Source organism: Aotus nancymaae, unplaced genomic scaffold, assembly GCF_030222135.1.
Source record: "Aotus nancymaae isolate 86718 unplaced genomic scaffold, 86718_ANA_hifiasm-v0.15.2.pri h1tg000011l, whole genome shotgun sequence".
In the NCBI taxonomy this organism is placed as follows: domain Eukaryota; kingdom Metazoa; phylum Chordata; class Mammalia; order Primates; family Aotidae; genus Aotus; species Aotus nancymaae.
Window position 1 is genome coordinate 51,169,338 of NW_026988422.1, and position 17,047 is coordinate 51,186,384.

The 17,047-nt window shown below is 35.9% G+C and overlaps 1 protein-coding gene across 7 annotated transcripts in view; it reads left to right on the forward strand.

The window, feature by feature from the left end:
• The window catches only part of PALS1 (protein associated with LIN7 1, MAGUK p55 family member), a 98,950-nt gene that overhangs the window by 78,290 nt on the left and 3,613 nt on the right, over positions 1–17,047 (forward strand). For all 7 annotated transcript variants that reach the window (XM_012438026.3, XM_012438025.3, XM_064374973.1 and 4 more), the window contains 5 exons: positions 4,742–4,813; positions 5,333–5,404; positions 7,807–7,974; positions 8,642–8,844; positions 11,220–11,330. In XM_012438026.3, the coding sequence (XP_012293449.2) occupies positions 4,742–4,813; positions 5,333–5,404; positions 7,807–7,974; positions 8,642–8,844; positions 11,220–11,330 (626 nt within the window). The remainder of the gene's footprint in view (positions 1–4,741; positions 4,814–5,332; positions 5,405–7,806; positions 7,975–8,641; positions 8,845–11,219; positions 11,331–17,047) is intronic.

Consider the following 17,047-nt stretch of genomic DNA (forward strand, 5'->3'; position numbering starts at 1 on the left):
GCAACACAACTTGTATTATACTACATACTATACTATGACATTAATCAGTGCATCACCACGATTTATGAGAATGAAAGATGCATCACTTTATAAGGAATCAGGAAAAGTAACATCATAGAATGTATTACACCAAATGTGATCTTAGGGCAGAAATAGGGTGCTCCAATTTTTTTTTTTTTTTTTTAAGACAGAGTTTTGCTCTTACTGTCCAGGCTGGGGTACAATGGCATGATCTTGGCTGACCGCAACCTCTGGCTCCCAGGTTCAAGTGAAGTAGAGACAAGGTTTTTCCATGTTGGTCAGGCTGGTCTCGAACTCCCGACCTCAGGTGATCCACCTCAGCCTCCCAAAGTGCTAGAATTATAGGCGTGAGTCACCACGCCCAGCTCCAAATTTTTTACTGATGAAACTATCCCTAATTTAGATTAAACTGTAACTTTAGCTTACTTTATAGATGAAGATTATTAAGGGGACATGTTTCTGAGAAAGAGTTAAGATGATACAAAGTAGAACAAATTACAGTCATACATCACTTAACAACAGGGATATGTTCTGAGAAATGTACCGTTAAGTGATTTCATTGTTGTGAAAACATCATAGAGTGTATTTACACAAACCTAGATAGTATGGCCTGTTGTGCACCTAGGCTATGTGGTATAGCCTATTGTTCCAACCACCATCATATGTGTGGTTTATTGTTGACTGAAATGTTGTTATGCAGTGCATGACTGTATGTGGATATAATTTTTTTCTACAAATGGCTCTTATAGTTCCCAGAATGGGAGTAGAATGGAGAAAGGAGAGCAGAACCAAGGGAAGTATAATAAACTATTAAAGAAGGCAAAGGAATACATACAGGATGATAAAAATAGGGACATAGGGTAAAAGAATAATCACCTATTTGTTAGTAAATGCTGTTATGTCTGCACCATGTAAGGTATTTGCATGGTGCTAAGATAAACTTCGCTTCCATGCTTGACTTGAAAGCATATCCATTAATACTTTTGTGTATTTTTTTTTTTCTGTGTCCCCTACTTTATAATACTTTCATGATATTGTCTCTGTTACAATTCTTTCTACCATATATTCTCAGTTTGTAAACTTGAGGTCAGAAACTGGGTCTTATTTATTTTAAATCCAGACAATTTATGTTAAATTATAAACAAAAGGTGATTTTAAAAGATAGTTCTCAAACAAACAAAAAACATTAAAAAAAAAAAGTTTGCCAGGCGCGGTGGCTCACACCTGTAATCCTAGCACTTTTGGAGGCCGAGGCGGGCGAATCATGAGGTCAAGAGATCAAGACCATCCTGGTCAACATGGTGAAACCCCGTCTCTACTAAAAGTACTAAAAAATGAGCCGGGCGTGGTGGTGAGTGCCTGTAGTCGCAGCTACTCAGGAGGCTGAGGCAGGAGAATTGCTTGAAACCAGAACATGGAAGTTGCAGTAAGCTGGGATCGCGCCACTGCACTCCAGCCTGGTGACAGAGCGAGACTCTGTCTTAAGAAAAAAAAAAGTTCTGCCAGAACTGCTGTTTCTGAATTAGACCTTTAACTGCTTCTCTGTAATGTTTTCTGCCCTTATATTTTACCAACAACTTTTTTTTTAGTGATCATCCCTCCTACTGATACCTGAAGATCTTAAGTGTAAAGCTAATAGACTTAGCCTTACACTGGATTTGACTACAAGCAGTAGTTTAGGGGAAAAGAGGAAAAGGAGGGCATGAAAAAAAGACTGAGAAATATTGACTATCAGATATGTAGGAGGAACATAGGAAGTTGTCCAAAGATTTTAGAACAGGTTAAAAGGAATCTCTTATCTCTGTAAGTAATCCAAAAACACTTCTGGGTAACAAGAGATTTCAACATAATATTTACATTTATTCTTTTTGAGTATAAGGTCACAGAAAACTTCAAGTTTCTCACTTTAAAACTCAAAAGCGGCCGGGCGCGGTGGCTCAAGCCTGTAATCCCAGCACTTTGGGAGGCCGAGGCGGGTGGATCACGAGGTCAAGAGATCGAGACCATCCTGGTCAACATGGTGAAACCCCGTCTCTACTAATACAAAAAATTAGCTGGGCACGGTGGCGCGTGCCTGTAATCCCAGCTACTCAGGAGGCTGAGGCAGGAGAATTGCCTGAACCCAGGAGGCGGAGATTGCAGTGAGCCGAGATCGCGCCATTGCGCTCCAGCCTGGGTATCAAGAGCGAAACTCCGTCTCAAAAAAAAAAAAAAAAAAAAACTCAAAAGCTAGAAACAGATTTTGTCTATATCAGTCATATTTTAAGGAAGGAGAAATGGACTTCTTACATTTATTTTAGAGGATGATGCTACAACCCTTGATTCTTCAGAGTTAACAATACAGGACATTTCTCTAGAATCTTGGAGTGTTGGGCAGCCACTGTGGGTCCGCCTCAGGCTTGTGCCAAATATCAGTATGGTATCTTCTTACCATGCCAAAGTTTAGTCCATAAATGTTTAGAACTAGGGTTTGTTGATAGGTTGATTTTCTGAATGTATATAGATTCCAGTGATAACACTTTTAATAAGATTAAAGATTTTATTAAAATTAATAAAATAAAGATTAATCTTTAATCTTTAATAAGATTAAAGATTAGAGTTTGACAATGGCTTTCCATCAGAATTAGACGGATTTTTTAAGAGGTCATTATGACGCTGGCTGTGGTGTCTCACACCTGTAATCCCAGCACTTTGGGAGGCTGAGGCAGGAGGATCGCTTGAGCCCAGGAGTTTGAGACCAGCCTGGGCCACATAGTGGCATAGCTATCATAGTGAGACCCTGTCTCTACAAAAAATTTTAAAATTAACTGGGCATGGTGGTGCATACCTATAGTCCCAGCTACTCAGGAGGCTAAGGTGGGAGGATTGCATGAGCCTGGAAGGTTGAGGCTGCAGTGAGCTGTGACCACGCTGGTCTACTCCACTTGGACAACAGAGCGATACCCTGTCTCAGGGAGAGAAAAAAAATCATTTCCATCTCATTAATTTCTCCCTCTATTTCAGAATAGCCTGTAGTTCATACGATAAAAACATGCCACAGAAGTACCTCACTGTAATGTTTTAAATTTTTAGTCTGTAAACTGTTAAAATTGCTTTGTTCTTGATTTTTAAAAATCGACTAAATATATATATTTTTAATTTTAATCCTCTTAAAATTTTTCATCTAGTAATAGTTAACTTGTTTTATTAAGAATATAGGCTAGGCGCAGTGGCCCATGCCTGTAATCCCAGCACTTTAGGAGGCCAAGACAGGCAGATCACAAAGTCAGGAGATCGAGACCATCCTGACCAACATGGTGAAACCCCATCTCTACTAAAAATACAAAAAAATTAGCCGAGCATGGTGGTGCGTGCCTATAGTCCCACCTACTCAGGAGGCTGAAGCAGTAGAATCACTTGAAACTGGAAAACGGAAGTTGGAGTGAGCCAGGATCACACCACTGCATTCCAGCCTGGCAATAGAGCGAGACTCTGTCACACACAAAAAAGAATATAGTCTTGGCCTTGCACAGTGGCTAATACCTCTAATTACAGCATTTTGGGAGGCCAAGGCAAGAGGATCACCTGAGGTCAGGAGTTCAAGACCAGCCTGGCCAACATGGTGAAATCCTGTCTCTACTAAAAATGCAAAAATTAACTGGGTGTGGTGGTGGGCACCTGTAATCCCAGCTACTTGGGAAGCTGACACGTGAGAATCACTTGAACCCGGGAGGTGGAGGTTGCAGTGAGCCAAGATCGTGCCACTGCACTTCAGCTTGGGCGACAGAGCAAGACTTCATCTCAAAAGAACCAGGCTTCCTTTAATGCTTTTTATGTGTGTCGAACTCAGTATTAACCTTTTTGTTAGTACACTTATGAAATGCACTAAATTCTGCAGATTATCCCAACCTATATAGAATTTACTTATTGATTTTTAAGAATCTCTGGCTTTATACTGAAAGAATTAGATTTAAAAATTAAATACAAAAGTGGAACTTCAGTGTAATTCAGCATTTTCTAATAGGAAAAGACATTTGATTTTAAGGTAGGGGTCTGAAAAGAAGACCTCTTTCAAGGTCAGGAACCTTGAAAGCCTTCTATATTAAAATATTAATTTTATAAGGAAAAGCATTTCCTTATAAAGGAAATGCTTTTCCTTATAAAATAATATAATTACTATTTTATAAAAATGTTTCCCATTTATATAATTAGTAACTTAAAGGTGGAAATAAAAAATTGCTAATATGTATACATACACATAAGAAGGATTGAGAATAATACATGCAAGGAAATATATTGAATGGTTTCTTGGAATTGAATATGTAATTGTATATGTGATGAATGTCCACATGTTGTTTTGGAAAAGTTAACTCCTAGAATTGATATGCTTAATTTGAGGTAATTCTAAAGGACTAGAACCATTGTAAGATTCAGGATAGTAATTTTCCACAAAGTAAATGCTCAATGAAACCTTTTTAAAAGTTGAACTATTAAATTTTTAAATATTTATTTATTCTAATAGATGATATATAGTCCAATAATACATATAGGATTGATTGAACAGAGTTAATTTAAAAATTTGGAGGCTTCACATCATAGCTGACAAAGGATGGCAAAAGGATTTGGAAGGAAATATAAATGAAGAGATAACATCAAGTGTTTTTCCTTCTTAATTTAAAAGAAAAAAAATCTTATCCTTTTATCTTAAATATTTTACCCTTCTTTTCTTTCTGTTATTAAGGGAAAAGCTTTCAGCAGCAAAGGGAAGCCATGAAGCAAACCATAGAAGAAGATAAGGAGCCAGAAAAATCAGGTTAGACACTTGTATTTGACATTATTAAGAGGTTTCTTGGGTCTTCATCTGGAGCCATGTGTACATTTGCATATTGGAACTGTGAGAAAGAAGTACTCATGGAAAGAGTGATACAAGAGACAAAACCGATTATCTTAGAACTGTAAAGAAAGGATAAGATTTAAGTATTAAAGATTATATGCCTATACTGTATAGTTAATGGAAAATTATAAATACTTTCCTGAAAAATAGTCTTTCTACAAACAGTGTAATAAGTATTTATAAAAGTAAATTAAAAACAAGCTGGATGCAGTGGTTCGCACCTGTAATCCTAGCACTTTGGGAGGCTGAGGTGGGAGGATTGATACCAGGAGTCTTGAGGCCAGGAGTTTGAGACCAGCCTGGCTAACATAGCAAGACCTCGTCTCTGCAAACAAAATTTAAAGAATGAATGAATGTATAAGTAGAGTTCTTCAATTTGAGTTATGTGGCTTTGTTCAAGGGAAAACATTTATAGTTATGTTTATGATTGCTCAACAGGAAAACTATGGTGTGCAAAGAAGAATAAAAAGAAGAGGAAAAAGGTTTTATATAATGCCAATAAAAATGATGGTAAGTTCTACTCTCAGGGATACGTGGAATTGTATCTGAAAGGAATGTAAATCTAGTCCTGTTTTAGACCATAATGTTAAATATGTGCTTGAGAAAATCATTTAGTAGAAAGTATTTTCTTTTGGAATCCTCTGAGTAAGGCAGTATTTTGAATTCTGGGGAAAATTGATATAAAAATTCAAGTACTATTTAGCACATGTTGTATTAAATAGTTTCCTATAGTTTTTTTCTACTTACACTCTTTGCAAAATTAATATTCCTAACAAATTCTTACAGAACATATTTGAAGTAGAAAGTATTTCCTCTGCAGTAGCTCGTGTCACAGAAGCAACTCGTTCGTGAGAGCCTACTACCTGCTGGCTAAGTCAGACACACGGGAGAGTTTTTGTTTTATTTTGCTTGATTACTTAGTTTAAAAAGCTCGAAAGTTGTAGCTTCTCATAAAATCAAAAGCACTGATAAAGTTGGGCTAGTATTCCCAGGTGACAACAGTCTGCTGGACCGGAGTGATAACTATTGCCCTTATGTCAAGCACAGGTGTCTAGCTTAACAGTCTCTATCACTCCCAATGTTTTATTGACCCAACCTGATCTACTGATTTTATTACCTTCTTGGTTGGTTTTTATGGGCATTTGAGTTTGCTACTTCTGTTTGGTTCACATTGGAAGCAAGCCAAATAATAAAGCAAAGGCATTCCATCGTACGCATTTTACAAGGCTTATTCTCTCAAGAATTTGAAATATTTTGAGGCAGCGTAGATTAAACTAATAAAGATAAAACATTATAGATTATTATAATACTCCATAAAAGCTAAATGAGATGTGATCAATTTTATAAATTTTTTCTAAAATAAACATCCTTTAATGCTAATTGACAGATTATGTAACTAAAAAGATTTAATGAGTTTTAAATTTTAGCCTCTATATTTGTGATTAATATCTTTAATTTTTTTTTTTTGAAACAGACTAAAGTTAAGTAGTCCAGCTCTAAGAGCTACTGTACTGTAGAAAACTTGGCAAATATGAACCCTATGGATATATATGCTGTCTATAAATCAAAATGCTACTACTGTCTTCATTATACATATTAGAAGGGACTCAGATTTTTCAGAGAAAATCATTTGAGAGGAGAAGGAATTATATTTGCTGTTTATGATGGTGTCATCATCGTGAATATTTTTAAATAACTACAATTCATAATAACTGCTGTATTCCAGGGTAGTAACTATATGATTTTGTTCTCACAAATGAGGTTACAGAGTAATAGATTCAAGTGTAGCTATTAAAGTGATTTGCTGAAATTCTTAACAACTAATATATAATTGGTTGAGCTGGAATTTAAACAAATACAGTTTGAGCTCCTGCTCTGTGCCAGCCTCCATACTGAGCATTGACAAGCCCAAGATGGTCCCCTATCTCATGGAAATGGAGCTGAGGGAGTCTGACTCCACATCTGATGCTCCTTCTCAGTCAGGAGAAGTAATAGGAGTGAGGACTTGGCAGGCTACTAGCTGTCTGTTTTTGTTCGTACCACTTGACAGCTCTGGTTTCATCTGGATTATGGGCTTTAGGAATGTTACCCCACCTGTCATAATTTAAACCTCGTGTGAGTCATGACTCTGGGTTAGCATTCCAGAGTAAAGTCAACATAAATACAGAAAGAGTAGATAGCATAGGTATGGCCTGTTGGCAAATTATACAACTAACTATAGCAGGGGTGTCCAATCTTTTGGCTTCCCTGGGCCGCATTGGAAAAAGAATTGTCTTAGGCCACACGTAAAATATACTAACACTAGAGATAACTGATGAGCTTAAAAAAAAAAAATTTGCAAAAAAAATCTCATAATGTTTTAAGAAAATTTACAAATTTGAGTTGGACCGCATTCAAAGCCATCTTGGGCCTCATGTGGCTCATGGGCCACAGGTTGGACAAGCTGAAACTACAGGAAAGTATTCCTGCTTTCTCTGATAACACTAGTTGTAGCCACTATATGTAAATGTTGGTCTATGCCAGCTATTGTGTTCAACATATACATTATGTCTGATTCTTAAAACAACCTTCTTAAGTACCTTCTTAAGTAGAGTATTAATATCTGCATTTTACAAAAATGACAGATACTACTCCTACTAGTTTGTCCCCTGGTACCCCATCGTCATTCAAAGTATTGACTGCAAACTGTTTAAGGATCCGTATGATATATTATATTAGATATTCAAGCACAGTATGAAAGTATTAATAGAAGGAGTAATATATTGTCTGATTCATTTTCGTGTATCTTAGCAAGGATGTAATGACAGTAAATTGTGATTCTTTCTAATTTGGGGGGAAAATCTATAAGTATTTGTATTTTTATTACATGGCAATAATTTTGTCTGAAGGGCTTAACTTTTTTTTCCCCAAAGATTATGACAACGAGGAGATCTTAACTTATGAGGAAATGTCACTTTATCATCAGCCAGCAAATAGGAAAAGACCTATCATCTTAATTGGTCCACAGAACTGTGGCCAGAATGAGTTGCGTCAAAGGCTCATGAACAAAGAAAAGGACCGCTTTGCATCTGCAGTTCCTCGTAAGTTTGAATGCATTCCCATTTTCCCGTGCTTTTCAATTTAGCGGCTCAGAACCTAACTACATTATGTAGGGAAATTTTTTATTCATTTTATTAAAACAATGTTATCAATGAAAGAGGAACTTTGTTTAACCAAATATTTTGACAATTTTTAAATTAAAAATAGTCATTAAGAAGTTTTACATTTGTTTTTCGAGTATGTACTAATTGTTTTCTAAACAAATTTCCGTCTGGGCCCCTTACAATTTCCTGTTCCATAGGGAATCAGCTCCTGCTTCTTTAAAGTGATACCAAAGATAGAAACTTTGGCATAATCTGAAAACAGAAGTTCTAAGATTATATAGTACCTAATTTTATGGAAATAAACTTTAGGAGAAGATTAGTAGTAGTGTTTTAAATGCAGGATGAAGTAACTTGAAGTGTAAGCATAAAATATATTAAGATAATTAAATACAACTATTACTGAGATACTACAAACACATTTTTGTTCATTTATCAATCTACAAAATATAAAAACAATGTTAAACACGTAGGCTATTAGCATTTCCTCAGTTTTATTATTTTATATTCTGTGTTGCAAAATAAAAATTCTTTCTGACTAGCAGAATTATCCTCCATCCTCACTGTAAGCTATGCCCATTATTTTTATCTGATTTTGTTTGCCTAGATACAACTCGGAATAGGCGAGACCAAGAAGTAGCTGGTAGAGATTATCACTTTGTTTCACGGCAAGCATTCGAGGCAGATATAGCAGCTGGAAAGTTCATTGAGCATGGTGAATTTGAGAAGAATTTGTATGGAACTAGCATAGATTCTGTACGGCAAGTGATCAACTCTGGCAAAATATGTCTTTTAAGTCTTCGTACACAGGTAAAGCTAGAGTTTTGTTTTAGGGTTTGAACTTAGAGGGCACGTCATACAAAGTAATCTAGTGGAAACTATTATTTTGATCCAGGAACAGTGTGACCTAATTAAGTTTTCATATGGTTTTTGCCACTGATTTGCTATGTGAAATCACAGTTTGCTAAATCTCTTTCAGGTTCCTCAGAGGGGAAAACATATACATACTTACATATACAGGTTGACTATCTCTTGTTCAAAATGCTTGAGAGCAGAGTGTTTTGAATTTCAGAATTTCTCAAATTTTAGAATATTTGCATATATATAATGAGCTATCTTGAGGATAGGACCCAAGTCTGAAATGAATTTCATTTATCTTTTATATATTCTTTATTTACTTAGCCTGAAGGTAATTTTATTTTTCCTGGGGATGTTGAATAAAGCTGTCTGCTCCTGCGTTTTGACAGTGACCCATCACATTAGGCCAGGGGTGGCATTTTCCACTTGTGCCGTCATGTCACTTCTCAGAAGGTTTCAGATTTTAGATTTCAGATTTTTGGATTAGAGATGTTCATCTTGTATATGTATTTGAATGTATGTTCTTAAACTTAAAATACAGTGAATATAGTACTGGTCATACTTTAATTTTAGAGTCTATAAAAGAATTTCCTTTTCTGATTCTGATATGAGAAAAATTAGAAAATTTCTAGATTATTTTTATGGTTTAAATGCCATTGTTCAAATATTAACAAATATCACAATGAGTGCTTGGTTGTATGAAAATTATGAAACCTCAGTTTCAGTTATTTGGCAGACTAAGCAAAAGTATAAAATTACTAACTGGTGCCTCTTAGCCTTCTACTGAAAATGATAATTTTAGGAAGCCAGTGCAGGTGGATCATTTGAGCTCAGGAGTTCCAGACCAGCCTGGGTAACATGGGAAAACCCCATCACTACCAAGATTTTAAAAATTAGCCTGGCATGGTGGCATGCACCTGTGGTCCCAGTTACCTGGGAGGTTGGGGTGGGAGAATCGCCTGAGCCAGGGAGGTGGAGGTTGCAGTGAGCTGCACTGCACTCTAGCCTGGGTGACAGAGTAAGTAGAGTGAGACCCTGTCTTAAAACAAAAAAACATAACTAATTTTAGAAATTTGGAGTTTTTAAGAAACTCCAAATGTTATGGAAAATTGTTTTAATTTTTGTAGACCATACAGCTTTAGCATACAACTTTCCTTAATGTGGTAGAATCTGCTGCTCGTGTCAACTCAAACAACATACTCAGTGGTCATTAAAAAGATATACATAAAGGAGAATTGACCCTAAAATGGCTATTCTAAAATAGTAGTTAGGGATTTTTGTTGTATGCACTTAGGCTCTACTATTTCAATTACAAATTTTTGATTTAAGATTTTTGATTTAATACATGTTTTTACTAAATTTCTTTAGAATTATTTATTTGGGCTAACAGGTTTTAAAAATTCTTATTTCTCCAAGAAAAAGGGCTAACAGATTTTAACAGAGAACTTGGCATCTTGTTTTAATCATCTTAATGTTTTTAGATAGAAATGGCGTATTCCTATAATCTCCATTTTGACAGAACACTTCAGTTTGAGGATACACAGTCATGCATTGGTAACAAAGTGAAAACTGCAATCTCCAAATTCAAACAGTCTACTTTTTCTTAGATGTGCTTTTCTTGAATTGTCTTTTGCACATGTATGTGAAGTTATTTTCTATGATTTTGCTTATATTTAGTGTTTGGCACATAGTAAGGCAACTTATATGATTCTAATTCCTCCAAAATGGTTTTTTAGTACAGTTATTGTAATCTGTATGTGATCTTATTAGCAAGGTATTTTAATATCACATAGTTATCATCCTTCATTCACTTATATTTCTTTTGCATCTCAGTTGATCAAAGAGATATTATTCACTTATATTTCATTACATAAAAGAGCAAGCTAAAATAATATATATATATGTATATTTATAGCTTCATAGTATATTCTTATAGTGAATGGTAGGATCTTAAAAATATTGTGAATTGGGCCAAGTGCAGTGGCTCATGCCTGTAATCCAGTTTGGGAGACCGAGGCAGGAGCATTGCTTGAGACCAGGAATTCAAGACCAGCCTGGGTAACAAAGCAAGATCCTGTCTCTACAAAAAAGTAAAAAGTTAGCCAGACGTGGTGATGTATGCCTGTAGTCCTAGCTACTCAAGATGCTGAGGTGAGAGGATCACTTGAGTGCAGGAGTTTGAGGTTGCAGTGAGCTGTGATCATGCCACTGCACTCCAGCCTAGGTGACAGAGCAGGTCCCATAATCTATATATATGTACAACCAATATTGGGAAGTAATTAAATGATGCAAATTATTTTAAAAATCCAAATATCTCTTCTTTACAGTCATTGAAGACTCTCCGAAATTCGGATTTGAAACCATATATTATCTTCATTGCACCCCCTTCACAAGAAAGACTTCGGGCATTATTGGCCAAAGAAGGCAAGAATCCAAAGGTAAAGTTTTCACACTATTGTACTATCCCATTGAAGGTAAACATGAAACAGTCCTGGTCTAATTTGTCCTGGTGCTTAAAAGCTACATTAGCTCGAGCTTTCAAACTGATTATTCTTTCTGTAATATTACTTGCCCCAAAATTGCCATGGTTGCCACAGGGTTGGACTATGACAGCTTTCCAAAGTTGGTTACATGGTAACCTTTGAACTTCTTCACATGAGTCTGTGACATTTCTAGGGAGATGTGACTACCACCAAAGTTATTAGCCAACTCTTTAGGATTACTGACTTTTCTCTGTAGATACTCCACATTTTCAGGGAGACAAATTTGAGTGCTCTTGCTTTTCTCTTCTTTTAGTCCCACTAAAACTTTATGTTCTGCTTTTCTTCTCCCTTTGGTCTTCTCACATGGTTTGGAACAGAAAAATTTTTTTTTAATTATTTTAGATCTATGCTAGATTTGGTTGAGGTAGTCCATGTCATACTAAACATTATTAATAATTAAGTGACTGATAATATATGTTCATAAGAAGGCATTGACTTTTTATTTAAATATGTAAGATAATAACTGTCAAGTGACTTACTATATAATAGTAACATGTTCTTGTTTTTTTGCTCATTGTTTATTAAATATTATCTATTTTAGAGAGGGCTCATTCATATTGCCTCATTTTATTGACTATGGCTTTAAATCTTCTTAAAAATAGTCATTAAAAGCATATTTACACTCCTTTCCCTTGATTCTGTTCTTTTTTTTCTTTTTTGTCACTGTTGTTTTGAGGTAGGATCTCTGTTGCCCAGGCTGGAGTAGTGGCATGATCGTGGCTCACTGCAGTCTCAGACTCTGGGCTCAGGTGATCCTCTCACCCCAGCCTGTCCAAATGGCTGGGACTATAGCCATGCACCACCATGCCTGGCTAATTTTTTATGTATTTTGTAGAGACAGGGTCTTGCTATGTTGCCAGGCTGGTATCGAACTTCTGGCCTTAAGAAATCCTCCCTCAGCCTCCCAAAGTGCTTAGATTGCAGGTATAAGCCACCACACCCAGCCTTCCTTTCATTCTTGACTGTCTACCACAACACATTATTCCTTCCTCTTCCTCCTCACCCTCCAAAATATCTTTTTTCACTCTATGTCTACTTAACATTTCTTATTCAATCTGTATGTGAGGTAGTAATTTTTAATGTTTTGGGCTACAAACATCAGGGGCTTTCCCATCCTGGTTGCTTTGTCTAGGCTAAGTAGGCTAGCTGGGTAAAGTAGTGCTGCACCCCTTTTTCGTTTCTGCCATATACCTACAAATTCATAACTAACTGGGGGTCAGAGTATTTGTTGTCCATAGCACTTGGAATGACACAAAGGAAATAAGCAGCATGGTCATCGACTGTTCTTGAGGATCACAATATAACAAGAGAAATAAGATTAATACTGTGTAAAATTTAGTGTCCAGTAACTACTTTGTTAGAACAGAAACAACATAGTTGTTCAAGGAGCAGGATGCAAACTAAGGACCAGAGTGTACTCCATTCTTCCTGTTCAGCCTAATTTTCCATTTCCCTAACATGCACACTTAATTTCTTCTTAGGCTGTTTTTTTCCAGCAAAGATTCAGTATTATATGAAGGGCCATAGACCATTCCAAGACATGTTAAGCATCTTTCTTTTGGTTGGTCTCTGGCAGTGTTCTAATGGAATTTTTATCTACTTTACTTTGAATTGGCCATCCTAAATTTTCAGTTTAGTTCTAGACAGATGTTATATTTTATTTTTGAGAGGTGGTTCTATGTCACCCAAACTAGAGTACTGTGGCATGAAGATAGCTCACTACAAGTCCTGAACTCCTGGACTAAAGTCACCCTCCCATCTCAGTCCTTTAAGCTGGGACTATTGGCATGTGCCACAGGTCCTAGCTTATACATGTTTTTAAAGCAGGAAGTTGTTCAGTAGTACCAAAATGTTTTAACAATACGCAACATATTTGATTTTCTAATTACAGATTTTTTATTCTTTTACTTTGCTGAAATGTATTTTACATATAATAAATACATGCCTTTTAATTGTATAATTCAGCAAGTTTTGGAAATGTACACCTGTGTAACCACCATGCCAATCAAGATTTAGAACATTTCTATCACTCTAGATAGTTCGCTTATGCCCCTTTCAAGTTAATACCCCTCCATTCTTTCTTTCTGGCAACCACTAATCTGCTTTCTGTCACTATAGATTTCTTTGGTCTGTTCTAGAAGTTCACATAAATAGAAGCATACAGTTTGTTAAAGGTTTTGTATGGCTTTTGATCAGCATGTTTTTGAGATTGATCTGTGTTGCATCTAACAGTAGTTCATTCCATTCTTAATGCTGAGTAATATACCATGATATTAATATACCACAATTTATCCATTCTTCAATTAAAAAATATTTGGATAAAATTTTGAGCTAATATGACTAAAACTGCTCTAAATATTCATATAGTCTTTTTGTGGACATATGTTTTCATTTCTCTTCAATACCACCTAGGAATAGAATTGCTGGATCAAATGAGATAAATGTATGTTTTTACTATATAAAACACTGCTGAACTGTTTTAGTTTATTAAATTGATAAAGAAGGCGAGTCTTAGTGGCTCACGCCTATAAGTCCCAGCATTTTGGGAGGCCAAGGTGGATGGATCACTTGAGGCCAGGAGTTCAAGACCAGCCTGGGCAATATAGTGAAATCCTGTCTCTACTAAAAACACAAAAAAATTAGCCGGGTATGGTGGTTCACACCTGTGGTACTGGCTACTCAAGAGGCCAAGTTCATGCCACTGAACTCCAGCCTGGGCAACACAGCAAGACTTGGTCTCAAAATAAAAATTAAAATTAAAAACTTGATATAGAAACTAAGAAAATGATGGTGTTACTCACTGGATGCAAAATGTAACCAATCTGATTGTACTCTGAATCTCTGAACTGTTTTGCCAGTATTGTGAAAGAATGGGTATTGGCATAAAGATGTGATTTTTCTTGTATGTATTATTAAAGTCACAGAAAATCATCTATATTGTGGTAAGAGAGTATATGCCAAGTAAATGCTCTGCTGTTTGTGAAACTCACCTCAAATCACCCCTGCCAATGAAGACAACTAATTAAACTCAAGACAAAATGTCTCAGATATAAAAGTCACACATAGTACAAAACAATTTATCATTCAACTGTTTGAACTTCTGTAACAGTTAGAAAACATATTAAAAATATGACAACTCTGGCTTGTCCTGAGGCAGTTATTGCATGGTTCTCTCGTTCTCATTCTGGAATATTGTACATCTGAATATGACCCGACTAATTTTTTTTTCTATTTTTAGTAAAAACAGGATTTCACTATGTTGCCTAGACTGGCCTCGAATGCCTGGTCTCAAGTGATCCATCCATCTAGGTGTGAGCCACTGCACCGAGCCTTCAGTATCAGTTTAGTAAACTAAAAACAGTTTAGCAGTGTTTTATACATTTAAAATGTACATTTATCTCTTGATTCAGCAGTTCTACACCTAGGTGTTTATCCAAGAGGAAATAAAGAGAATATAGGTGTTTATCCAAGAGAAATAAGAGACTATCCAAGAGAAAGAGGAATAAAGACACAATCTGGAACCAGGAAAGATATAGTAATTATTATTATTAAAAGGAATAATCAAACTCTTTAGAAAAAGAAATAAGTTGGAGGGCATTTGTCTTTATTTTCTTTATTGTCTGTCTTCTATTTAATTCATTTCTATTCTTTATCTTTGACTATAATTTGCACTTGCTCTAGTTTCTGAAGATGAATACTTAGGTAATTTTTAAACTTTTCTTCTTTTCAAATATAGGCATTTGAAGTTAAATTTCCCTCTAAACAGTTCTTTAGTTGCATCCCATAAGTTTTGGCATTATATTTTTGTTACTATTTTGTTAGAAATATTTTCTAATTTCCTTTTTTTTTTATTTCTGTAACCGATTGGTTATTTAGAAGTGTGTTATTTAAGTTCCACCTCTTTGGAGATGTAAAAAAAAATCTTAACTGATTTATAATTCAAGGTGGAGTTAAAAATAAGATTTTTTTACGTCTAGAAAGAGGTAGAAATTACAGGTGGTCAGATCCTGAAAAATGTCAGTCTTTTGAAATTTATTGAGCCTTATTTTGTGGCCCAACATCTGTTTTTCCTTGGTGAGTATTCTGTGCGCACTGGTCAGAATGTGTATTCCGCAGTTTTTGGTAGAGGATGGTGTATCTGATTGTATTTCTTCCACTTATGTTTCATTTTTTTCTCCTTTCCTTTCCTTTCCTTTTTTTTTTTTTTTTTTTTGGAGACGGAGTTTCTCACTCTGTGGCCCAGGCTGGAGTGCAGTGGCACGATCTTGGCTCACTGCAGCCTCTGTTTCCTGGCTTTAAGTGATTCTCATGCCTCAGCTTCCCAAGTAGCTGGGATTACAAGTGTGCACCATCATGCCCAGCTAATTTTTGTATTTTTAATAGAGATGGGGTTTTGCCATGTTGGCCAAGCTGGTCTGAAACTCCTGGCCTCATGTGGTCTGCCTGCCTCGGCCTCCCAAAGTGCTGGGATTACACGGGGGAGCCCCTGCACCTCGCTCTCCTTTGGTATTTCTAACAGTGCTTTATTACTCAATGATAGAAATGCTGAAGTAAAACCAAATTTTCAATTTTAGCTCTATAAAACTGTGCTAGCTAAGAAAATGATGGTGTTACTCACTGGATGCAAAATGTAACCATCCAGTTATCTGATTGTACTCTGAATCTCTGAATCTGTTCTGCTAGTTTGGAGGCTTGAGAGTGGTATCTGACAGTATGAACTTAGTCAGTTTTGCCTAGTTTGGCTAAAAATTTTAAACTAAAACATTTTGTTTCATCTTAGTCATGGATTGTAATTTGAAAGAGAACTTCAGACATAAAGTGCTAAATAAGTGATATAAGCCATTTTGGCATAAAATGAAATAATAATGCCTTACATTTTATAAAAACTAGGTGGATTGGGGGTTTAGCATTTTAATTTGAACTCCACCACCACAAAGTTTCAGTTCTCTGTGGAGTCCTAGAATGTTCTTTCAATAATCTCGAGCTTTGGGTAGACATAAATTTTGGCAAAAATGTCACAGTGTATTCATTTACAGTGGTGAAATAGATTCCCTGCTAGGAACAAAGGGTTCTGTGTGCCATATTCAGATGTACAACATTCCATAATGAGAATTAGAGAATCATGTAAGAAACTGCCTCAGGACAAGCCAGAGTTGTCATATTTTTAATATGTTTTCTTACTGTTACAGAAGTTCAAACAGTTGAATGATATAAATTGTTTTGTACTGTGTGTGACTTATATCTGAGACATTTTGTCTTGAGTTTAATTAGTTGTCTTCATTGGCAGGGGTGATTTGTGGGTTAATTTCACTTTCTTGAACACATGTGCCTGATAATTAAGGGTTCAGGATAAGTTTTGCACATAGCCTTGCTGCCTGTTTATCTTTGTAAAATAGCCCTTTCCTTCAATCAGTATTTTAAAGTAGGCTGCTCTATATAGTTTCCCAAACTATTAGGACACTTGTAACTCTCTGCAACAGACAATAAAGTGCAAGGGCTCTTTCCTAGAGCCAAAAGTAGATGGCTTTTTAGGTCCTTGCTCCAACCAGAAAGGTTCACTCCATGTTACAGAAGATGTTACTATTAAGAAGAGGTTTTGGTGTCCTGGAATG